Below are 25,944 nucleotides of genomic sequence, written 5' to 3'. Positions count from 1 at the left end.
TACTGACAGGCCATATGAGCATTAGTCATAAATTAGCCAATAAGTCATTTACCCATAATATGACATATACTGTATATTAGAGTGCTGTCAGATCTATCCAGTATGGGCAGTAAATACAGGATCTCATGTCTATGGACAACTGGAGGCATTGGGATCCAGTCCATTCATTCCTCCTCTGATCTCACTAACTCTTCTGTGTTTCATCACACAGGTTTTCATCAAAGGTCATTAATGCCAATTTGCCAGAATCAATCACCACCTGGGAGTTTTTGGCAATCAGCATTTCTCCCAAATCAGGTAATTTTCTTCATAAAGTAGCTTTTGAGCTTTTCGTTAATTACCCTGTCTTTTTAGTGTCTGTAATCACCAAATTCAATTCTATGTGCATTTTATCCCTCCGTCATTGACTCGTGAGGACCTCAAAACCTTTGGACACCTACAGCAAGGACCAACTCTATAATATGTGTCATAGACCATCCATTTTCCTCCAATCTGTCCCAGTTTTGTAGGACTGTCCTGTTACTTTGACCAGTAACCTGTGGGTGTTTTTGTCTGATACCCAATAATGGGAATCCCAGTATCTTGAAGTATAGACGCCCACATTACTAGATATATGTATGCGCATCTTCACTTTTATAGCAACTACCAGAGTCGCTGACATGACTATGTATCAAGGATTAGGTGTTGACATTATCGGAGAATTTGTCTGATCTGATTGAGAAAACCTATAATTGAAATTCTAAGGGGTGTCCCATATTTAGAATACTCATCTATTTGCCTGATGCAAGGCTGGATAAAAGCAGCTGTGGAAGGCCTTACACTTCCATTATTGATTTTAATTAAGACTATGTAATGCTTCGCTTCTGCTGTGGTGGCGCTACAGGAGATTTGAATATTTGTTCCTCCACAGATTAGATATAATCGCTAAAGGTTCAGCTTATCTTTTTTTGATCCTTCTAATATATAAATGGACAATGCCTTGAAATCCCACCAAATAGACATACAGAAGAGGGGTCCAAAATCATTTAATTTTTGACAAAACTGTAAATGTAGCCTCAACATTACTGATATCCATATGTGTCCAGATCATCATACAACAGCCAGTTGATGTGCCCACATAAAAAAATGGTAGTTAGAGGCTAAATTCTAGCACCAATGTTAGATGCCATCTAATGAGAATTCCGTCTTGTCGGATACCCTCCCAGTTCATTCTTATACATCTATTCCCATATCTCCTCACTGAGGTTGTTGGCCACGATGCGTAAATTCGGTTAGCTGTTATATCATGAATGGTGGGCTTTGTGAATATGGCCATATGTATCCAGAATGGTAATCAAGTCCAACATTTCTGACATGTCTACTCCTATATAAACAACAGGAATTTGCGTTGCTAAACCCTATGAAATGTTGGTCAAAAAAAGCTTCTTCATCGATCTTCGGCTTCCATATTCAGTGGTCCGTAACGAGCAAGTGGAGATCCGAGCCGTCCTCTACAGCTATGTGCCTAAAGAGATCCAGGTAATAACCAGTGGGTTGGACTAGAAAGGTTCTTTCTGGGAGGTGAAGGGGCCTTCAACTTTCCAAGCCGATGAACCTGAAGGCCCCTAAAAGAAGAAAGACAAGTGGACACCCTTCACTATAGCTTAGGTGAATTAGTTTGTTTTGCTGTCTACATTGGTTGCTGCTCAATCATTGTCCAGACCTTCAAGGCTAGTTTTTGCGTCTGTTTATTGAGAATATTAGGAACCAAATAATTTCATACACTTCCTGAGAAGTCCTAGTCGCCAGTACACCTGAAATATGGCCACATAAGTGCCCCCAAAATAATAGGCTCTGGGAAGTATGACACAACTATGAAATCAGAAATTGTGGTGTTTTGCTAAGCCAGGAGGTTTGGGCATAAAAGAAGTTGTAAAAAAAAAATGCATGCAAATGTGTCATCACATCAATCATTTGGATCCCAGCCCCAGTGATTTAAGGTCCTCGCTGTTCACCACATTATACCATTGTGTTTTTGAGCTAGTCAATCCATAGCTAAGACCTGATGGCTGTTTTCTCACCTACAAAGGTCTGAGGCTGATTTTAGATTTGTGGATAATAAAACTGCAAATCTTTTATCTTCAGAAGAGTGCTGGATCTCTGTAGAGTAAGGCCTGTTTCACACTTCATTTTTTTGCCGTCAGTCAAAATCCGCCGTTTTGCAAAAAAAAACGGCTCCGCCATTTTTTTTGAGCAGATCCTTTTTTTTTCCCATTGACTTGCATTGCGGCGGAATTTGACGTTGCATCCGTTTTTTGAAGGATTCGTCATAATTTTGGCGTCCGCTCTCTTGAGTGGACGGACAATGAAACGTTTTTTGTGTGTGTTATAATGGACGCCATGCGTTATAATGGACGCCTATGGGCGGCGGATCCATTGCCAACCGTTAATTGACGGAATCCGCCAACAGATCCGCCTTTTTATACTGAGCATGCCCTGAAGAATTCCCTTTCATGATTTTTAACCCCAAATCCCGTTCTGGCAGGTAAAAATTCTCTCTCTCTCTCTCCTTTTCCAGACTCGTGTTGCTTTAAATTTCATTCATCGTGGCTAAAACGGATCCGTCCAAAAAACGGATCCAGTGGCATCCGTTTGTGGCAAAATGGAAACGGATCCGTTTTTTCAGACTCTGGCGGATTTTGACTGACGTCAAAAAACTGAAATGTGAAAAAGGCCTAAGCCACACCTTGTCTGTGCACTTACTCATTGAGCTGACAGTAGGTTGAAGGCAAATATGGCATATGTGTAATACCAGAATATTTTACCAATTGGATCATTTCTCTCTGACCTTAAAGACTGTAAGAAGGATCAAGCTTAAGAGGTTACGAAATAATTAAGTCATACTTTTTCTAGGTGCGGGTAGACCTGACGCACAATCCAAAGATGTGCAGCTCTTCAACAGCCAAAGCAAACTTCCGACAAATGGTCACTTTGGGACCGATGGGCTCCCTGGTTCTCCCATTAGTCATTGTTCCTCTGGAGATTGGAGACATACGTATAGAAGTGAAAGCATCTGTCAAGGATTTTTATCTGACTGATGGAGTGGTTAAAAATCTAAAAGTTGTAGTAAGTTACAACATAAAATACTATTCTCTACTTACAAGAGCATAATTAATATAACTATTATAATTCTGCCCACAAATAGTATTTAGTAATATAGTAGATAACAAATATAATACTGCCCCTATGTACAAGAATATAACTACTATAATACTGCCCCCTATGTACAAGAATATAACTACTATAATACTGCCCCCATGTACAAGAATATAACTACTATAATACTTCCCCTATGTACAAGAATATAACTACTATAATACTGCCCCCATGTACAAGAATATAACTACTATAATACTGCCCCCATGTACAAGAATATAACTACTATAATACTTCCCCTATGTACAAGAATATAACTACTATAATACTGCCCCTATGTACAAGAATATAACTACTATAATACTGCTCCTATGTACAAGAATATAACTACTATAATACTGCTCCTATGTACAAGAATATAACTACTATAATACTGCCCCCTATATACAAGACTATAACTACTATAATACTGCCTCTATGTACAAGAATATAACTACTATACTATAATACTGCCCCTATGTACAAGAATATAACTACAATAATACTGTCCCTATGTACAAGAATATAACTACTATTATACTGCCCCTATGTACAAGAATATAACTACTATAATACTGCCCCTATGTACAAGAATATAACTACTATAATACTGCCCCCTATGTACAAGAATATAACTACTATAATACTGCCCCCTATGTACAGGAATATAACTACTATAATACTGCCCCTATGTACAAGAATATAACTACTATAATACTGCTCCTATGTACAAGAATATAACTACTATAATACTGCCCCCTATATACAAGACTATAACTACTATAATACTGCCTCTATGTACAAGAATATAACTACTATACTATAATACTGCCCCTATGTACAAGAATATAACTACAATAATACTGTCCCTATGTACAAGAATATAACTACTATTATACTGCCCCTATGTACAAGAATATAACTACTATAATACTGCCCCTATGTACAAGAATATAACTACTATAATACTGCCCCCTATGTACAAGAATATAACTACTATAATACTGTCCCATATGTACAAGAATATAACTACTATAATACTGCTCCCTATGTACAGGAATATAACTACTATAATACTGCCCCTATGTACAAGAATGTAACTGCTATAATACTGCACCTATATACAAGAATATAACTACTATAATACTGCCCCCTATGTACAAGAATATAACTAATACTGCCTCATGTGCAAGAATATAACTACTAGAATACTGCCCATATGTACAAGAATATAACCGTTATAATACTGCTCCTATGTAGAAGAACATAAATACTGTTTTACTGCTTTCTATGTATAAGAATGTAACTTGTACAGTATTTACAATATCATTATAATATTTTATAATAGCCAGAAGGGATGAAGATTCAAAAGTATATCCAAAGTGTTATCTTGGAGCCTCTACGCTCAGGAGCAGGTGAGAGTTTCTGAAGATTTATATGACTGTAAAGAGTGTTGGAAGATATATGGCAGCTTCAATCCTCCTTTAGCAAGGGTAGCTGTAACAGAATGCCTGGCTCAGCAGGTGGTCCAGCCACAACAAGTAGTATCCTACATCTTACAGGAAGACCTCTTGTGGAGTCCACAGTATATTACTGCTTTGTCCAATCAGATAGGATTTCATAAAGAGATTTAAGGAGAATATGGATCATTACATATCCTAGCCACATACCGATTGCATTCTGGAGATATCTGGAACAGGACGAATGCCTTCCAGGGTCTCGATCCATTCTAGCACCCTAGGGTGGGGAGATACACAAAATGGCTGGTAGAAGTCAGATAATGAAGCCATGTTTGGTCTCCAAGCATAATGGGGGCCTGGCAGGCTCTATGGTGCTAGAACCACCACCCTTTGACCTTCCGTTGGGAAGTTATGATCCTTCTTAGGTTTTGGGAGTTTTAACTTCATACACCCAGAGGAAGGGTTAAGGCCCCTCCAGGAAGGAGAAGGTAGTGACCGACCAAGGGGTTAAAAGGCTTTTGTAAAGCCATGTGCTTCTCTCTTTTTGTCATGCTTGCTGTTCAATTCGAAAGGGTGGGCCATGTCGAGTAACGTGCTAGGAGGAGCGAGAATCAACTGGCAGCCCATGCCCCAATGCGGCCCAGCACATATGGTCGAACATCACACCGGTAATTGGCATGGTTCACCTGCTTATACCCTTTATATATAGGAGCGGTGGGATACTGCGTAATTCTCTGTTGTCATCCTTCACAATGTTGTATAGGGTAACATACTCTCTACAGCTATACTTTGGTTGACCTCAAGTTTTCCTTTCGTCTCGTTTTGATGTCTCTTCTGTTACTGCTTGTTGTGTAGTGTAGTACTTCTGGGCCTAATTTTCTCTGTATCCCAATAACCTTACAGTTCCTGGAATTCAAGAATTAGTACTTGACACCGTTCCACCAAATGATATTGTACCCAACACCGAGCCAGCGACCTATGTCAGTGTAAAAGGTAAGTTTGGGCGTTGATGGAATACGGGATAGTATTATTGACCAAGATATGAAATCGTTTTAGAAGAGTGAATATTATGAAATTAGAATTCCCTAGTTTTGCCAAATTTTTACCAAAAATTTGATTCACAGAAAATCTGTTTGCTGCTATTGCTATTTGGGAGTACTTCAAAACCTCCAATTGCCCTGATAGACGTGTATAACTTTGAGATCTCATAGGACTTTGTCCAATCTTTTTCTACCTCATCATGTATGGCTATGGGTAAATGGATAGGAACTGCTTTCACTGCTGTGCTGTCACACACTATCCGTAATGTTTATTCAGTGCTTTATGGCTTTCTTTCTCTATATTTCTAAGCTGTGAGCTGTGACAATCTGTCACTAGCCAGTTTCACCTTTAAAATGGTTGCTACATTCCATGCCTCGGCTTTTTTACAAGTATTATAGACTATATTATGTGATGGCTGTAAAGCATTATTGGGAAGTCCGCTTAGTTGCGCTCAAGGTCATCTGAGCCTTATCTGACAGATGCAATCTTCTGAAGTGGGTAAAAAGGTTGTTGCATTTCCTGCCTCAGCTTTTTAATCGGCTTCTGATTGACTGTGCTATAGCAGATAATGTGATAGATACAAAGCATTATGAGGAAGGCTGCTCTTGAGGTCATGTGAGCCTGTGTAAAAAAGGCATTTTTTTCAAAATTTGCACAAATTAAATCGCTAAATGCTCAAATTTGGCGGACCCAGCAAATTTCCTAAAATTATACGCAAATTCAATTCACATCAAAGCCATTATTTAAATCCAGAAGACACTGTTTTAAGCTTTAAGCCACCACTCATAAGACAATCATCTTATGTTACCAAGTTGGTCTCAGGTCTTCAGATGACCACCTGCAGTTGATGTTATGGCTGGTACTGCATGATATCTCTAGTATTGAATAAGTAATGTAATTTCCCTTCCATGGAGAATGTATAGATAGACTGGTCTATTTGAGACAATTTGTGGTCCAAGTTGACATTCCTTTATGGCCCAATTTTATTAGGTGGTCTTCTCGGAGAAACACTGGAGAATTCCATAGATGGTGCCAACCTGAAACACCTAATAATTGTGCCATCGGGTTGTGGAGAGCAGAACATGATGAGCATGACCCCAACTGTGATTGCCACCCATTACCTGGACATCACCAACCAATGGGAAAAAATTGGAGTGGAACGTCGGGAGGAAGCCATTAGGAACATTAACCAAGGTGAAGAACCTGTAGAAACTTGTAGGAAAGATAGTGAATAATGAGTTATGATAATGTTAATCAACACTTGTGTGTACTCAGGTTACATACAGCAGCTGGTCTACCGAAAACCTGAAAACTCTTATTCTGCATTTACCAACCGACCTGCAAGCACCTGGTGAGATAATTATAGGCCACATATTGATGATCTCCATCAAATCTGATTATTGAGTTGAGAGCTACTGAAAAACCCTGTCTGCTACCATCTCAGAACTCTTTTCACCTTTGTTTGAAAACATGAGGGATCTGAGGTGGAATAGTTACTTTGGATGTAGATGTGTCTAGTTTCTATGGCCCTTGAAGTGTTCATTTGCTATGGCCCCAAAAGTGTCTGGTTGCTGTGGTTATAGAAGTGTCCTGTTATGGTCCTGAAAATGTCCAGTTCCTGTGGACATAGAAGCATCCAGTTGCTATGAACGTAGAAGGGTCTAGTACCATGGATGTAGAAGTGTCTAGTTGCTTTGGACATTGAAGTGTCTCTCCAGCAACCAGTCTGTTTATGATGGTTCTAATTTCTAATTTAGCACCATACTGGCCAGGGACAAATACAAGAATTTTTTCAAAGGTGTTTTCAAGTATGTTGATTGGTCCCTTGGGATAATGAAGACATCAGACGGATGTGGTGATGGCAGCCATCATGATTCACTTTCTCTAGCCCTTTTGCTATCTGTCTTCAGGCCGGGTAGGAACAACCAAAGGGTCAAATGTGGCCCGCGGGCCGTAGTTTGACAAGGTCTGGTATAGATTGATAAAAGGCTTAAGGGGCTGTTGGCCTAGTGAGTATTAGTTGTACACTACTGTATTGCTCATGCAGGTACCGAAGTAATAAGAAGAACCCACTGGCTGACAGCGAAGTACCTCATGCTATTCCTCATCTCATCTTGCATTATTAATTAGATTTTTTAAGAAATAAAGGTAGCTGGAGAACCCCTTTAATTTTACTCCAATCAACCATTTATCTCCTTCCATCCATCTTGCTTTTTTCCCTGCAGGCTCACCGCATATGTGGTAAAGGTCTTCTCCATGGCTTACAAGCTGGTCCACATAGATAAAGACGTACTATGCGGTGCCGTCAAATGGCTCCTGACAGAGAAGCAGCTCCCAAATGGTGTATTTAAGGAGGAAGCCCCTGTCATACATGGAGAGATGGTGGTAGGTTGGGGGTTAACCCATAAGTGTTACCCCCTTACCCAATAGAGGAGCTGTGATAGGACAACCAATATGGAAGCCATTATTACGGTCAATAACATCCACAACAAGCTACCCCAAACACCTACAGCGGACCTCAGTGTGCCAAGCCAAATCTTGAAAATAGTTGTCTTCTTTCTGTAGGGCGGAACTGGTAACACTGAACCCGATGCCAGTCTGACGGCATTTGTTTTGATTGCCCTGGTGGAGGCAAAGAGTTTCTGTAAAGACAAAGTCCCAGTAAGTGACGTGTTGGCATCTGCATTACTTATTCCTTGCAGGATCTGGTGATAAAATATCATGTTCCTATGAGAAGAGCTTCATACGCTTGTGATTCCCCATTGACAACACTTCTTCGTTCATAGAATCATAGAATCGTAGAGTTGGAAGGGATGTCCTGGGCAATCTGGTCCAACCCCCTGCTCAAAGGAAGATTTGCTAAATCATCCCAGACAGATGTCTGTCCAGCCTCTGAAGACTTCTCTTGAAGGAGAACTCACCACCTCTCGTGGAAGCCTGTTCCCCTCATTGATCACTCTAAGTGTCAAAAAGTTTTTTCTAATATCTAATCTGTTTCTCCTCCCATTCAGTTCAACATTGTCGTAGAGACATTAGGACATGGAGAGTTACTCATGCTTTGATGTTGGCCTACAGTATAGGGATGTTGTGTCCTGCTCCCGTCTTCTTCAAAATACACCCAAACTTTGAGTGGCGACCCCCTTTTTGGTCGGGTTTACATAAACCCTTCCCCTTTTAAGAAACAGAAAAGCCCAATTTTCCAGGATTCAATCAAGTAAATTTAGGGCTGAAGTTGTTTTTTAGACATTTAGGACAGATATGCCATGAATGTCTGATAGATGTGGATCCCACCTCTGTGACCATCACCTATCTGCAGAAGTTCCCTGACTTCTATATTGCCCAGTAATACTACTTCTGTAAAGTTAATATAGAGAGCTATGCATGCCCTATCCCCTCTCTGCTTCCGTGGTCCCTCTCTGCATGCATGGTCCCTTCTCTGCATGGGCAACCACCACTCAGAATGTGCAAACATATCTCCACATGCGCCACAACTTATTCACAAACGCATCTATTTCTTCGCATACACTGCCACCTTTCAATTTGTGTATGTCTGGAGATTGTAGGAGTTTCTCCTTTGAGACAACTTGTTTATGTAAATAGTAATATATCTTATTATGTAATATTATAATGTTTCTGCCTATTCTGTAATTTGAAAGTTTAATGTGAGGTTAACCAGCTTTTCAGCTCCTCCAGAAGTGTCACAAGATGGATCTAAGCATGTATTATACTGTATATACTAAACCATAAAGTCCTTTTTCAGGATCTGGAATCGGGTCTGGATAAGAGTGTTACTTACTTGGAGGGCCGGATGAAGACTTTGAAGAAGCCATATACTATCTGCATCACATCTTACGCTCTGGCCCTGGTGGGCAAACTCCCCAATACTTTTGAACTCATGAGAAGCTCAACTGGTTAGTATTTTGTGGACTCCTCTTCATGTGTTGTATTATACATCCTGGATGTTTCCCTCTTGACCTGAAGAAGACTTCTCCAAAAGACCACCTCTTTGAGAAGACAACCTATGATCTAGACATTGTATATTGGCCTTTCCACCTAAACCACCTATCAAGAAGTTCATTCCACCTTTCGAGAGGACCATATTTCATTGCAATGTAGGGTGGTCATTTCAGATACGATTTACCAGCTCTCTTTTTTTAGTATACCACCCCTCTTTTTAGGCCAAAATCTTCCTGAGTAGAAGGCTGTATCCTCTTGGTTATCCCACAGACAAGACTGAATTGAGGTTTTTGTTGCACTAGGACCCAACCTAACCACATATAACTAGAGGTGTCGGCATATATGCCTGATCTTTCCACTAAAGCCAATAAACCAGTGAATCCTTTCTTAGCTGCATATATGGCCATCTCTTTTTGACTGGAAAAACTATTAAAAAGCTACAGTTTTTGTACAAAAACTTAAAAGTGTATATATTAACCAGAGGTGAAAGTGCTAGACTTGGTGGAGGGTAAGTAGGTGGTGGTGGAGGCACATGCCCCGTGTTTCCTCCCAGTCCTGGTGGCAATACATCGTAATCATCAGATAGTTGAGAACTCCAATTAGCAACCAAACAAGAGGATGTCATTTCATTCCTACATTTCAAGCTATTACAATTCCCAAAGTATCCCGGACATCAGATGTGGTACTGTTACATTGATGATGTATCAGATGGAGGAAAGTATATCACTTGCTTATTCACCAGTAAGTTGTGATGGTTCTTTACACAGAGTATATGTCCTCACTGTATATCTTTTTCCATGCATAGGTGGCACCCACTGGGATGATTACTCATCCGATCTCTACATGATCGAGGCGACCTCCTATGCCTTGCTTGCTCTTCTCAAGCTAAATCAGTACTCCACAGCAGAGCCGGTTGCCCGGTGGTTGACTGAACAGAGATTCTACGGAGGAGGTTATGGCTCAACACAGGTAGACCATCTCTAGATGATTGTGAACTTTGAGAAGTGGTATATGAATGTTGCTCGTATTCTATATCTTTCTTGTCTTGTCATTGTCCCAGGCCACCATCATGGTATTCCAGGCTATGTCAGAATACCAGATTCATGTACCTGACATGAATGAAGTTGACATGGACGTGACACTGTCTCTTCCGGGAAGAGATGCAGGTTTTACTTGGAGGATCACCACAGATAATGCTATGCTCCAACGTAGTGAGAAGGTGACGACAACTCTTAACCTTCACAACCAGGGATGGTCATAAAGTATATATTTGTAGCACACAAAATATATAACACAGGTCAACGAAAAAAAATTTTTTTTCTGGTGTCCAAAATATTTTAATGAATTTGGGGTATTTTTGGGGTGCTGATTCTGAATATGTCATCAGTTTTGCCAGATTGGCTCAAGTTTTTGAGATTTTTGGTATCTTATTTATAGCACTTGTTGGTAAATGCGACGCATCATCTCATTAATTTCTTTGGATTAGTACTTGAACTGAGCAGTTCTCAATATAGTTTTGTGTTAATTAGTGTTCTAAAAGTTTGTTCATAGCTTGATTTTTGCACTAACTTTATGTTGTTGTCTGTTTTCCAGTGAAAAGCATGAACTCATCATGAAGAAGTTGTCTTAACGATCCAGACTCATTCTGTTACATTTGTGGTGAATATACACTGCCAAAACATAGAAGAAACATAACACACTTCGTAAAAAAAGTGTATTTTGCCTATTTTGGGGTTATGCTTGGGGACCAAGACAAGTTTTGGGCACCACACATAGTGTGCAAAGCATGTATCGAATTATTACGAAAATGGAGCAAAGGACAAAGAAAAAGCTTCAAATTTGGTGTTCCAATGGTGTGGAGAGAGCCAAAAAATCATCATGATGACTGTTATTTCTGTGCAGTGCAAGTGCAAGGATTCAATAAGCATAAGAAACGAAAATGGGAGTAACATGGAATCTGCAAGAAGGCCTGTCCCTCATTGTGAAGATGTGCCTGTACCTGTGTTTACCATAAATAACAGTCATCATGATGATTTTTTGGCTCTCTCCACACCATTGGAACACCAAATTTGAAGCTTTTTCTTTGTCCTTTGCTCCATTTTCGTAATAATTCGATACATGCTTTGCACACTATGTGTGGTGCCCAAAACTTGTCTTGGTCCCCAAGCATAACCCCAAAATAGGCAAAATACACTTTTTTTACGAAGTCTGTTATGTTTCTTCTATGTTTTGGCAGTGTGTATTCACCACAAATGTAACAGAATGAGTCTGGATCGTTAAGACAACTTCTTCTTGATGAGTTCATGCTTTTCACTGGAAAACAGACAACAACATAAAGTTAGTGCAAAAATCAAGCTATGAACAAACTTTTAGAACACTAATTAACACAAAACTATATTGAGAACTGCTCAGTTCAAGTACTAATCCAAAGAAATTAATGAGATGATGCGTCGCATTTACCAACAAGTGCTATAAATAAGATACCAAAAATCTCAAAAACTTGAGCCAATCTGGCAAAACTGATGACATATTCAGAATCAGCACCCCAAAAATACCCTAAATTCGATGAAATATCTTTGGCACCAAAAATGCTGTTGACCAGTGTAATCTATGACCAGGCTTCCTTGGTGCTCCAAGATATCTGGAGTCATGCCAGTAGATATGAGTGCGGTGCTCTGTGCCGTATTCTAGCAGAACCCATAGGCTATAATACTGGGGAGTGGCAGATTAGATGTAGCATGATGCCTCTACTGTGATTGGCCATTGTGCTTTTGTTATGGGGCGGCTGTTATACATGTGTTTATCTCACATTCAGACCAAAATGAATGACAAGATTAAAGTCACGGCCAAAGGAAAGGGAATGGGCACTCTAACGGTGAGTAACCATGTGGTGATTTCATTGCCATCATCTCATTAAGTAATCAATGCACTATATAAATTTATTATGCAAGAAAGTTAAAATAATGATGAGAGTGATGATACAAAGTTACAGAGTAATAAAGGTTGATAAAAGATCTAGGTCCATCAACTTCAACCTCTCTCCACCAATTGTCCATTTTGTCACTAATTTATCTATAACCCACAATGTCATGTGTACCAAGGAAGTCGTCCAACCCTTGTATAAAAGCTGTTATAGTGTCGGTCATTACTACCTCTTGTGGTATTCTGGTAAGGGGCCATTTTTTGTTTTCTACTGCATAAAGTGGTGAGAAATTTTGATAAGAGCCTCTGGCTATACTCCATATTAGGACAAATGAACGTCATGAAGACCATTACCCCTCGGGATACCACTTTATGTGCTAGAAATGATAGCTGCTCCATAAGAATGGTTTCTACTCTGGCAGACACAGTCCATGCATAGTATTCCCTAGAAGATGTCTTGGAGTAGCTATGTCTCAGTATCAGCTGATTGCTGGGGATGACAGAAGTCGGATTGCTTGAATTGGGTGTTCTCAAATTCTCAAATTGCTTTAATTCGTTAGACAGCACAAAAATAAGCCACCATAGTTTGCAACTGACTTGATTTTGCTATCTGCTGTCTTTCTCCTGCAGTGAGAGATTTTATCTTTTACAGCTGATTCCCATGCAGCCCTTACTGTAGTTACAGTCCAGGAGTGGGGTTAACTCTTAACATCCCAGACAGCTCTCTCCATTCCATTGACTTCTATACATCAGTTAGCTGCTCACCACCCTCCTCTCCCTTTCATCTTCTGAAGACAGATACAGTTTTAAATCACCACCCAGCATCTTTCACAACAGGTCTGCTAATTTCAGCTTTCTGCTTTGTCCAGGAAGAGCTGTGCAGGACCTGTGTGTTTGTTCAAATGCCATGATATCTCTATGTGTAAGTAAAGGTATAACACTGTAGACTCAGACCGAACACTGATGGCTGAATGTGTTAGAGCAGAACTTGTGCTGAACTTTATAGTTATACATTCTGTACAGTTCTATTCATCAGACCTGTCACTCAAGGATGAGAGTCCGCCCTGCTAGAAACCAGCATTGCTCTGAACTGCGCAAAAGGCAACTTGCAAAAACCCCTATAATTCTTCCCCACTGGAGGCTTCTGAGCAAAAAATGACCACTAAATGTGTTGCCACGAGTCTTATTTTCACACGTTAGCTCATTTACTCTGAAATCTACATGAAATCCGATGATCGTCCACATCTTATCTATGTAAATAGGGTTTTCACCACCCTATTATCAGGCTACTATACTGAAAATTTTTAACTGTAGCTGCATAAAAAATTGCACATGAGACTTAATTGATTGGATTAGAAAGTGCAAGATTAGCATCATAGAATGGCAATGCGACTAATGTCAGGCGTCAGATTCCTGCAGCGGCACAACAGGAATCCAGAGCCTCACATTCTGCGGTCTCCCATTCTCCATCGACCGCAGAGGAGTTGCTCAGCAGTCCCGTCGTTCCAGATGCCCTGTCCAGACCTGCTCTGTGGGTCTGGCTGTTGCTTCCACCTCTGGGCCAGCAGTAGTAATGCAGGCTGCTCTGCAGCAAGCCATTCCTGAGGCTAAGTCCCTCTGTCGCTCCACTGAGCATGCTCACGAGACAGTCTCCCATTGGAGATCGGGAGTCACGTGCTCAGGTCCTTCTCCAGATCTGACTGGTCTATCTCAGAGATCTGGAAGGTCCCGGAAGCGCACGGCTATAAAAGGCCCGCATGGCCGCTCGGCCATGCGCTAGTATAGACTCTAGTTGCTACTGTGTGAATGGTGGTGGATGTATGGACTGCAAATGACTCATTAAGATTCCCCTCCCTCTGATATTACGAGTGTGTATAGGGATCTAGTTATAGAGTCAGCGCCAGTCAGTGGCAAGCTACAGGCCACACGGCACATCCTCCACAGTGCTAGCGTCCGATAGTGCGCCCTTCTTGGGCACTGTCGCATTGCAGCTGGGTCAGTCGCCGCGTTGCCGTAAGCAGCACTAGTTGGCGTCCACGGTAGGGACACCGCACGCACGGTAGGTCTAGACGGACATCGCCATGAGTCTTGGGCTTAGTCCTGTGACCATATACCGTGCGTGCACTCCGCTGAGTCCTGTGAGGTCAACAGGCTCGGCATTTATGTTTATGCCTTAGGCGACTCTGTGACTCAACAGAGTACGCCCAGCGCACATCGGGTGACGTATAACCCGCATGTGCTATACCGCCATATATCGCGTCTGCCATTATATAGCAGCAGTTTTACACCTCTGCATGGTGGACCCCGGGCGGCGAATGCACTTTCCGTTATTTATTTATTATTTAGTGCGTTCCGCGGTCCTTACCAACTAATTCTTCACAAATTGCATATCCTTGGCAGAAATCCAAGGATCAGCCCTGAAGTTCTGCCACGGAGATATACAGTCCGATATGTACCTTAGTAAGACAGCTCCAAAATGCTTGAGTCCCTCAGAAGTTCTTACTTCTCATCTGTTTAACCCAATTACACTCAAGTCTTGGTCCATCTCCATCAGTATTTTCTGGGCTTGAGCAGAATTCATGTTTCTTTCTTGCTCATGGACTTAGCTGAATACTACCACTATTCACAGTTGACTGTTAGCATTTTTTTGTCCACGAATGCTCTCACCAGACATATCAGAACCCATATCTTCCAAAAATTTCCATTTATGATTCATCAATCTACAGAACATTCTCTTAAAAGTTCTGGAGGCCATCATAGCAAATGTGTGTAAAGCCCCAGCGTTTTTCCTTGATTATCGATGGTTTTAACCATACAATTCTCTGATGGACACCATCTGACCTGTCTGTTGCGTAAAGTTCAATCTTTTAGGTTGACCCTTTCTGACCAAGTGATGTCAGTAGAGCCATAGACATTTGTCTGAGTTCTTCTTTGCTTTCCTGAAGATGATCCAATATCTAAAATGCAAATTAAGGTTTCTAGAATGTCAAAGTCCTGACTTGAACCCAAATGAGATTCCGTGTAAGAACTTAAAATGAGCACATCATTCCTCTAGGATGATGCAAAAGACTGGTTACTGGTTACCACTTATGAAAGGTGACAGGTAATGGCTGTAAAAGTGGCATGGCCAGTTAAATGAGGCAGTTTTTATTTTTTGTCAAGGAATCAATTGACATTGGATACCTCTTCTTCAATAATCTAAATTAACCGTGTTTTGTGATTACTCAGATTCGTCTTTGTTGAAAATTTTAAATCAAGGGGCAAATACTTTACCACACTGTGGCCCACTCTCACTAAAGCAGTTCCCAAAAATCCAAAATGATTAATTAAAGGGTGCTATAATTGGAGCTCCCTCTCTCCTTTTCATTACTATGTGTCTCACGTTCGACCCATCTCATCCCAGGTAATGTCTGTCTACTACGCACCAATGGCTGAAGGAACCGTCCCGTGCAAGAATTTCGATTTCTCAGTCAAGCTTGAGGATACACCAAAAGGTGAACTTTTTCTTAAAAAAATAGCGTTTTGTACTGGGTTGTAGAATTTGTTAAAAACAGAAAGTAAAAAAAGTGGCAAACCAGAAGATTGTCAGGATATCTTGCGGAAGTGAACCTTAATCTCCAAATGAGACACAGTACATGGTCCGTGGCCAATGATGTCAAGAGGGACATAGCTAAAGGAGTTTCAGAGACACCAATCATACTCAGGCCAGTCGGGCTAAAGGTCCTTATGACACCAGCATGATAATTGTTAGGTGGCAGGTGGGGATCTTGTTATAGATATTGTTTTGGGATCCAGGGGCTTGAAGCAAGGCCTCTAGATGTCATTGTCCCTTTTAAGCAAAATTGCATTTTGAAAAATTACCTTAATTCTGTAATTTTTCATCCATATTTTGCTCACACAAATTGTCCCAAAAATTCAGGGATTTAAATTGTTTTTCACATGTTTTTCATTTCACTTCAGATTCGAAGAAGCCAATTGGTGCTCTAAAATCCATGGTCATGAACATGTGCATGAAGTAAGATAATTGGGGAAGGGAATTATTGATTGCTGCCACTCATGGCCATGTCTCGTAATGTGGACTGTGTTCTCCATGGGAACCCTAGATTGTTTTCTATTGCAGATACCTCGGGGACACTGCTTCTACAATGACCATCGTGGATCTGACTCTTCTCACAGGCTTCACAATAGACATGGAGGATCTGAACAGGGTTTGTTACAATCATTGATGAAGACACCTGCAATATTTCAAACCTATGGAGACCCAATAATCCCATATGTGTTTTGGTTTCTTTATGGCATCTTTATAGCACCTCTAGATGTGAAGGGGGTTACTCAATCTCCTATGGACAGGCATCCAATATCTATGAGTTCCATAAAGGGGTTGTCTATAGACATGAGGAAAATTCTTCTTCAATTTCACAAAAATGCGTATTGGCAAAATGTATATTTTTAGTAATGCGCTTCCATGTGGATTCAGCAAATTGGTTGGACTTGACATTTTTCTGAACCACTTTGGGTCATAAAAAGGTTAAAGGAAATAAAGAATACTAATACTCACTTTACTGCTCACCTCATCGATCCCTGCTCGGCGCCACCCATCTAGTCCTCGTCGTAGCTTCTGATCACCGCCACTCTCGCTGAATTCTGTTTGCGTGTGCAAGGCCATGGCGCGCGTTGTGCTGAGAAGATATTGTAGCCTTTCGCACTGGGATTTTAGCCTGAGCGGCGGGGGATCGGAAGATATGACAAGGACCAGATGGGTGAGCAGTGGAAGGGATAAAGAGGTGAGGTGAATGCAAGAATTTTTTTTATTTTTTGCATATTGTGTTTATTATGCTATAGTGTCAGGAGAGAACCTGAGGGATATTAAATTTGCGGAAAATAACTTTGAATTTCAAGGTAAAAAAAGAAACAGTGAATTCGAATTTTGACCAATCTCTGCTTGTCTACTTCGAATTACCTGTTTTCTTGAGTATTATTGGGGCCTGTAAAAGTAATAGCATGGGTGGTAAATTCTTGATCTTCTCTAGTGGTTGTGGCTTTGGAGGGGCATTTAATTCTGTGAATATGCCAATTCAGTTCTTCACTTTCATCAGAGTTACTGGGTGGTCTTCCAGCTATACCTGCTCAGAAGGCGGATGGGGCGGTCTAGCTCAATCTGTAATGTCACATGTAATTCTCTAGATTCATTGGAATATCTCAGAAAGTTGGGTGTGTGTTGTGATGGATTACTGATTCTGTTTCAATACTTTCGTCCTAGCTCACGAATCACGTGGACAAGTACATTTCTAAATATGAGATGGACACAGAACGGTCAGAACGAGGCTCCTTGATTTTATACCTGGACAAGGTAAGAGATCACTCAAGTCTAGAGATCGTGGACATGCACTCTTTCCTAATTGTTAATCCAATGGTTGTTGAAATGGTTCTCAAACTTATTAAATACGTTTTTATGGAGTCCATACACTAATTTTATAGGGGCTGGGTGAACATATGAAATGTCCAAACTCTTCCTCAAAGAAATATATCGGGGTAATAAAAGATCGGGCTGTTGGATTTCACCATGCCCAGTGGGAACATTGGGCCCAGCAGTGGACTTGATTCTGAGGCCCAAAACCTTTCATCTATGCAAAGCCAATGCGTTATCATTAAAGGGACTTTCCAGACCAGGACTAATTTTTGTCAGGCACAGTATATTCCACAATGTCAGGATTCGGTTCTGCTTGCCAGTTTGATCTGTTGTCACAAGATCTCTCATGTACGATTTGTATGTTTGTGGTCACGTGCTGACAAGCTTCCTGCTTTTCTGAATGTTCATGTGAAAGCATAGAGAGAAATTAGTTGGCACGTGTACACAAGTATGTGACGACCGATCAAACCGGCAGCGCAAAACTGAATCTTAATAGTGAGCATAATGCACAGTGTTAGGATTCAGCATGATAGAGAGCCTGAAGAAGATGTAATGGTAATAAAAAATGCCACATTGCAGGTGGCTGTGCCCTGTAGCTCTATAAATGTTTACACGGGTCACTGCCAGGCTATTACTACTGATCATCAGGGGGCTGGGTGTCAGACCCTCACCCGTCTGAGATCAATGACCATGATGATGTCATCAATGTAATTTTGGCAGGTAAGCCCCTTAATGTTTTCACTTACTAAGAGACAGATTTAATGGCTCCCTTTCAGTGTGATGCCCCCCAAATGCCCCCACAAACAGTATGATACCCCCACAGTAAATTTCCCCACACACGCATGGCATGATTACCACAGAATGACCCAAACACACAGTATGATGGCCCCCAGCTCCCTATAGACAGTGTAATGGACCCCACAGCTCCCTATATATATAAAGATGATTGCATAGCCTCCTATATACAGTATAATGACCCCCACTACTTCCTATATACAGTATGATGGCCCCCAGCTCCCTATAGACAGTGTAATGGTCCCTACAGCTCCCAATATACAGTATAATGGCCCCCACTACTTCCTATATACAGTATGATGGTCCCTACAGCTCCCTATATACAATATAACGGTCCCCACTACTTCCTATATACAATATAATGGTCCCCAGAGCTCCATATATATAGTATGACAGTCCCAACAGCTCCCTATATAGAGTATGATGTCTACACAGCTTCCTATACACAGTATTATGGCCCCCACATCTCCCTATACACAGTATTATAGTCCCCACAGCTTCCTATATACATTATGAAAGACCCTACAGCTCCTTATATACAGTATGATGGCCCCCATACCTCCCTATGTACAGTATAACAATACTAATAGCTCCCTATATAGAGTATGACGACCCCCACAGCTTACTATATACAGTATGATGGTCCCACTCTCTACAGCTCCCTATATACTCTACGATGTCCCCTCATCTCCCTATATGCAGAATGATGGCCCCCACATCTTCCTATATACAGTATGATGGCCCCCATACCTCCCTATGTACAGTATAACAGTACTAATAGCTCCCTATATAGAGTATGACGACCCCCACAGCTTAATATATACAGTATGATGGTCCCACTCTCTACAGCTCCCTATATACTCTATGATGTCCCCTCATCTCCCTATATACAGTATGACGGTCCCCTCATCTCCCTATATGCAGTATGATGGCCCACACATCTCCCTATATACTGTATGATGGTCCCCCTTATCTCCATATATACAATATAACGGTCCCCACATCTCCCTATATGCAGTATTATGTCCCCCACTTTTCCTTATATACAGTATGATGGCCTATACAGCTCCCTATATACTGTGTGATGTCCCCTCATCTCCCTATATACAATATGATGGTCCCCCTCATCTCCCTATATACAATATGATGGTCCCCCTCATCTCCCTATATGCAGTATGATGTCCCCCACTTTTCCCTATATACAGTATGATGGCCCCTACAGCTCCCTATATACTCTACGATGTCCCCTCATCTCCCTATATACAATATGATGGTCCCCCTCATCTCCATATAGACAATATGACGGTCCCCACATCTCCCTATATTATTACTATTATACATTTATATAGCGCCATTTATTCCATGGCGCTTTACATGTGTAAAGGGGAAATATAGACAAGTACAATAAACTTATAACACAAGGGACACACAAGTACATGAGAGAGGACCCTGCCTGCGAGGGCAGTATGATGTCCCCCACTTTTCCCTATATATAGTATGATGGCCCCCACATCTCCCTATCTACAATATGATGGTCCCCCTCATCTCCATATATACAATATGATGGTCCCCCTCATCTCCATATATATACGATATGATGATCTCCACATCTCCCTATATACAATATGATGGCCCCCACATCTCCCTATATACAGTATGATGGCCCCCACATCTCCCTATATACAATATGATGGCCCCTACAGCTCCCTATATACTGTATGATGTTCAAGCCTCATCTCCATATGTACAATATGATGGTCCCCCTCATCTCCATATATATACGATATGATGATCTCCACATCTCCCTATTTACAGTATAATGTCCCCAAAGCTCCCTATATACAATATTATGTAAATACAGCTCGCTTTATACGCTATGGGGCTACAACAAGTAATGACTAATTTAAAAAAAAAACTACTCTCCTCTCTGCATCCCCACGCACTGATTCAGTCTCCGCAGTGTTCTCTGTGGCACGGTGCAGCAGGCACGATCTAATAACGTCATCGTGCCTGCCATTTCCAGTCTCAGGTGCACAGGCTGAATGGCAGAGAAGAGAGCCATCCTCACAATGCAGATACTGCTGAAATCTACACTGCAGTGTTCGGCATCGGGTTCTCCTGGACTCAGGGGCCCCACAGCGGCCAGGAGGTCTGTCGATATGGACACCCCTGAAGGAGAGCCCAGGACCCACAGAAGAATTGTCCTGTTCTCCGGTGGACCAGTCCAGCCTTAAATATGTCCCATCCTTTTGTTATTAAGGGAGATAAGTGAAAGAGTTGACATATCTTCTGCTCTTCTCATGAAGCCTTCCAGCTCCTTTCATACACATCGTTATGTCTTCTCTTTGACTTCTGTAAATCGTATTCTGTGCTCCAAGAATTATCCTTCTCTGCTCTCAATCTTCTCTGGTGCTGCTCAAAGACTTCGCATAGAACGGGGCAAAGCTCTGTGACAATCTAAACCCACAGAGACCCCTGCTTCAGCACTGGAAATAGCAGATGTGAGAGGGGAAAAAAGCTCATGGGCACATCGGGCAAAACCAACTCAAGGTCGTAGTTTTTAGAAGCTGGCTTTCTTATACCACAAATGGATGGAAGGACCAGTGGTGGTGCGAACAACCTTGAGAAGACCACATGATGAGTTTCACTTTGGGTACTGTTTGTCTCAGGAGTGAAGTTGTTCTCATGTATAACTTTTACACTATCTACTGCCCATGTTATACATTATGATGTTCTTTTATTTAATCCCATTTTTAGGTATCACACACAGAGACCGAATGTCTAAAGTTTAAGATACATCAAAATTTTGAAGTGGGAATCTTACAACCCGCAACAGTCACCATCTATGAATATTATGCTTTGGGTAACTTCTTACTCATTATTTAGGCAGGACATTGTACCCGGATATCTGGTGTACCTGATGAGCCAGTGGTTTTTAGAGTAATAGGAAAAAGTGTGTTTACCCCTTCAGGAAACCGATGTACCAAGTTTTATCATCCGACTGAAGATGAGGGGCAGCTGAGGAAGATCTGCAAGGATGCGGAATGTCACTGCATCTCAGGTACTACAGTGATCTTGTGTATAAAGCAGGGAGGATGCCAGAACCCAACGAACCCAGCAAAGTGTTGGAGCTGTCCAGACATTGATTCTTGTAATTTAAATGGTCGGTAATGGAGGAAAGTGTCCTTTAGGCACCACCAACCTGATTGTAGGGTTCTACAAGAAAAAACAAGCCATGATGTAACGCAACTGATACAATAATTTTTCCTCATTGATTTCCAAGAGCTATAACTTTTTTTCCCCCCTAAGGGCTCCCATAAATCTGAATATATCTCACCTGTCCGGCCCCTCCATTACTCGCTGCCCACAGACCGTTACTCAGAAGTGAGTGTCATCATGAGCCGCATATCCCCGACTGTTCAGCCTACGCTGGAACATTCAGCCATGACCCGACCAAGGTCACTTCTCGTTGCACGACAATGATGTCACAGATGTGCGAAACACAGTGATCTCTGAGGGGCTGGACAAGTGAGCGGTTAAGCAAGTATAACTTAGGATATAGTAGAAAGAAGAGGACCTAATGAGCAGAGCTGCCCGTTCCTCAGGGTCTCTTCTTTCTGCAGTTGACCTCAGAGGCCATAGCGCATCACACATACATGACATCATGACATCCGACATGCAATGATCTCCTGGTTAAAGTGAAGAGGTTAGGAGATGCTGTTTTTGGTAGGGAAATAGGAGGCGGCTCTGAGGACCAGTGGAGGAGCCGGACATGTGAGTGGTGAAGTGATTCTGAAAATCCCAAACATTAGACACAAGTTCATACGTTTCTCTTACAGAAAGATGCAACCTGAGAAATGGCCACAAGCAAAAACTAAAGTCTGCTGAGAGAATAAATTTAGCATGTCAACCCGGGGTGGACTATGGTGAGGAGACACATTCACTTCTAATATCGTCCTCCAGCACGGAAGTTCTGGTGTCTCCAGGTTGTGACCGATGTGTTCTGTCTCTCACTTACAGTCTACGACTGCAAACTGGAAAATATCCAACAGACCGGGGCCTACGACATCTTCACCATGGCGGTCACACGTGTCATCAAGCTGGGTATGTACATCCGATATCTACCACACATCCGACATAAATGGGATCCGTGAGGGGAGGAGTTCTCATCTCCAAGTCTCAGTGGATCTGTGGGCTGTCATGTGGTTTATTTCCTTCTATGCATGATGATAAATTTCCTGGTAACACTTGCAGATTACCCGCAGCTCCCAAAATCACCGTTTATAGCTGTATTTTATTGCTTGTAGTTGAGGAACAACAGCTCTGAAGCACAAACTGCTGCTTAGAAAAATAATAATGATATAGTGATCACTTTAAAGGATCGGATGAGATAAAAGATGGCGACAAACGGAGGTTTTATATCCACAAAAGCTGCAGAGATTCGGTGAAGGTAGAAGTGGGCAGGAACTACATCATTTGGGGGCGAAAGGAGGACGTGTGGAAGATGAAAAATGAGTGAGTACAGTATGATCTATGTACAAGGATCTGCTACACAGACATTACTCATCACCAATGCATATACTACTTACTGCCAGACCTACATCATACCCCAGTCACATCCAGAGCTGCACTCACAAATCTGCCCTTACCGTCTACAGTATATACAATAAATCTACAGCATGATCAGTAGTACTTTATGCCAGTCACTAATTGTTTAAAATAATCTGAGAATTTACATTTTTGTGCCATTACGGATGATTACGGATGCGCAATGTAAAAAAAAAAAAAACATTTTCCTGACTTGTCTTGATATCGCCTCTTTCTCTTTAGCTAGAATTAAGAGAGGCGTGTCCTGAACAAAATGACTTGAAAAATGCGCCCCCAATAATTCCTGGCGTCCCACCACTGACATACGTCACAGTGCAGCCCATCAGAGCACAGCCTGTAATGTCACTGAGATAGAAAGAAGCAGAGGAGGAGGGGATGTGATATCCAGAAGCCTGTGGGGAACAGGAGACGGGCAGAATTCTGCATGCTGCTCTGGATATGACGGGCATATGTGATGGATTAGTGGATGGATGCATGGATGGATGGATGAATGGATGGTTAGATGGATATATAGGTGGATGGATGGATATATAGATGGATGGATGGACGGATGGTTAGATGGATATATAGATGGATGGATATCTGGATGGATAGACGGATGGATGTGTGACTGGGTATGCGACAAAGCAGGAAGAGACACCAGGCCGATAAACAATCCAACAAGATTTATTGGAACAGTGAACTGGAGCAACACAAATGAAAGTAATTCTGCAGCGTCCGTAATGAGTCCACAATGAGTCCACACAAAGGGAGCGGATTCGGGGGCGCCATCCGGCAATCCGACGCCAGGAAAATAGAAATAGTCCTTGGGTGAATTCAATGGATCCAGCAGATAAGGGACACAACACAGTCCCATATGGCAGCTTCTAACGCTCCACACACGGGCACTAGGATCTCGCCTCAGCATAAGGTCCTAGCCCCTGGTTCGTCAACACCCAACTGCCTGGGCCAAACATGTGTCTATTGTTCTATGTCCTGGGATCCACCCCTTCAAGGCGGAGGGCTACCACCTACTTTTGACTATTTGGCTAACTTAAGAAGTTTCCAGAAGCGACAAGCTTTTGTTGGATAAGTCCTATGCTGAGGAGAACAAAGACGGAATCCCCCACAAGCGCTGTGGACCTAGGCCTGATTAAATTACAGTCCAGGAACACAGGCCAGGGAGGGACATGCTGTTACAGAATGGATGAATGGATATCTGGATGGATGGATGGATGGATGGATAGCTATCTGGATGGATTGATTAATGGATGGATATCTGGATGGATGGATTGATGGATATCTGAATGGATAGATTGATGGATGGATGGATGGATGGATGGATGGATGGATGTATGGATGGATGGATATTTGGAAAGATGGATGGATATTTAGATGGATTGATTGATGGATGGATATCTGGATGGATGGGTGGCTAGCTATGTGGATGGATGGATGGATGGATGGATGGATGGATGGACAGATGGATGGCTATCTGGATGCATTGATTGATGGATGGAAATCTGAATGGATGGATTGATGGTTATCTGAATGGATAGATTGATGGATGGATGGATGGCTATCTGGATGCATTGATTGATGGATGGATATCTGGATGGATGGATTGATGGATATTCAGATGGATTATATCTGATTTCTTTGTTTCACCCTTTTTCAGGATGTCCTATGTCATTAATGGAGGAACATGGTTTGAGCTGGTGCCGACTAATAAGGAATGTGGCACCATCGAGAAGGATGAGTGTGAAGAGTTGGAAAAGTTTATTGATGACTTGGTTCTGTTCGGCTGCCAAAGCTGAGCCTGTATCACACCCGGCTACAGACAGCTGTGGGGGCGCTGGTGTCCCCGGCCTCCCAGTACTGACTACAACTCACTTGGACTTTGCCGGCACTAATATGTACGGTGTCATATGTGTCACCGGCCTTATTGTAGTCCTGAATGTGCCTATACATGTATCACATATGCATCATTTCAAAACTAGGAGGAGCTGATGAATCTCCCTGAGGGCGCCAAGATGGCGGCCATGTTGGTTGCTAAACTGTCTCCATAGCAACAGATATGACTGTTGTAAAGAAAATTTTCATGAAAATAAAGAACAAGTTGTCACAACTCACCCCGTCTATCCCTGCGTAGTAATGGGGGCATCAGGTCAGGATCAGGATGCCAATGTAAACATCCACTGATCCAGAAATCTGATGGTCTGATACTTAGGCTGGAGTCACACACAATGTATAAAAAAGGTCAGTTTTTAACGGACCAGAATCTCACAAACGTTTCATGAACAGTGATCCGTCTGTCATCTGATTGTAATGCGAGGATGCGATTTTCTCGCATCTAAGCATCCGTGTGACATCCGTATGGCGAGATTTTCTTGCTTGCAAAATGGACATATAATGGAGCCCAATGACAGTATACATGTCATTGAGACACATATATATATATATTTATATTTCATAGAGTTCTACATAGCAGAATAGCCGCTAAATCAATTGCCGGCTTCTGTAAAATCATTCCCCAACCCGACATGAAATGACACACGGTTACATACAGTAAACCATTTCATTTCATTTAGTTTTTTC

The 25,944-nt window shown here is 41.7% G+C and overlaps 1 protein-coding gene across 1 annotated transcript in view; it reads left to right on the top strand.

Moving 5' to 3' along the window:
- LOC141075413 (complement C3-like) overlaps positions 1-25,478 on the top strand; it is a 110,501-nt gene extending 85,023 nt beyond the window's left edge. The window contains exons 19-41 of the mRNA XM_073562446.1: positions 212-297; positions 1,379-1,518; positions 2,893-3,105; positions 4,523-4,589; positions 5,538-5,627; positions 6,666-6,869; positions 6,951-7,026; positions 7,901-8,060; positions 8,241-8,336; positions 9,436-9,586; positions 10,438-10,601; positions 10,693-10,851; positions 12,448-12,507; positions 15,958-16,048; positions 16,515-16,569; positions 16,675-16,762; positions 17,815-17,904; positions 21,517-21,622; positions 21,731-21,820; positions 22,599-22,685; positions 22,780-22,863; positions 23,139-23,274; positions 25,025-25,478. Of these exons, the coding sequence (XP_073418547.1) occupies positions 212-297; positions 1,379-1,518; positions 2,893-3,105; positions 4,523-4,589; positions 5,538-5,627; positions 6,666-6,869; positions 6,951-7,026; positions 7,901-8,060; positions 8,241-8,336; positions 9,436-9,586; positions 10,438-10,601; positions 10,693-10,851; positions 12,448-12,507; positions 15,958-16,048; positions 16,515-16,569; positions 16,675-16,762; positions 17,815-17,904; positions 21,517-21,622; positions 21,731-21,820; positions 22,599-22,685; positions 22,780-22,863; positions 23,139-23,274; positions 25,025-25,163 (2,632 nt within the window). The 3' untranslated portion in view covers positions 25,164-25,478. The remainder of the gene's footprint in view (positions 1-211; positions 298-1,378; positions 1,519-2,892; positions 3,106-4,522; positions 4,590-5,537; positions 5,628-6,665; positions 6,870-6,950; positions 7,027-7,900; positions 8,061-8,240; positions 8,337-9,435; positions 9,587-10,437; positions 10,602-10,692; positions 10,852-12,447; positions 12,508-15,957; positions 16,049-16,514; positions 16,570-16,674; positions 16,763-17,814; positions 17,905-21,516; positions 21,623-21,730; positions 21,821-22,598; positions 22,686-22,779; positions 22,864-23,138; positions 23,275-25,024) is intronic.
- Positions 25,479-25,944: the final 466 nt, after the last annotated feature.

The sequence above is a fragment of the Dendrobates tinctorius genome, unplaced genomic scaffold (genome assembly GCF_039654945.1).
Source record: "Dendrobates tinctorius isolate UK_male_01 unplaced genomic scaffold, ASM3965494v1 ptg000351l, whole genome shotgun sequence".
Lineage (NCBI taxonomy): Eukaryota > Metazoa > Chordata > Amphibia > Anura > Dendrobatidae > Dendrobates > Dendrobates tinctorius.
This window is presented reverse-complemented; position numbering and strand designations above follow the sequence as displayed.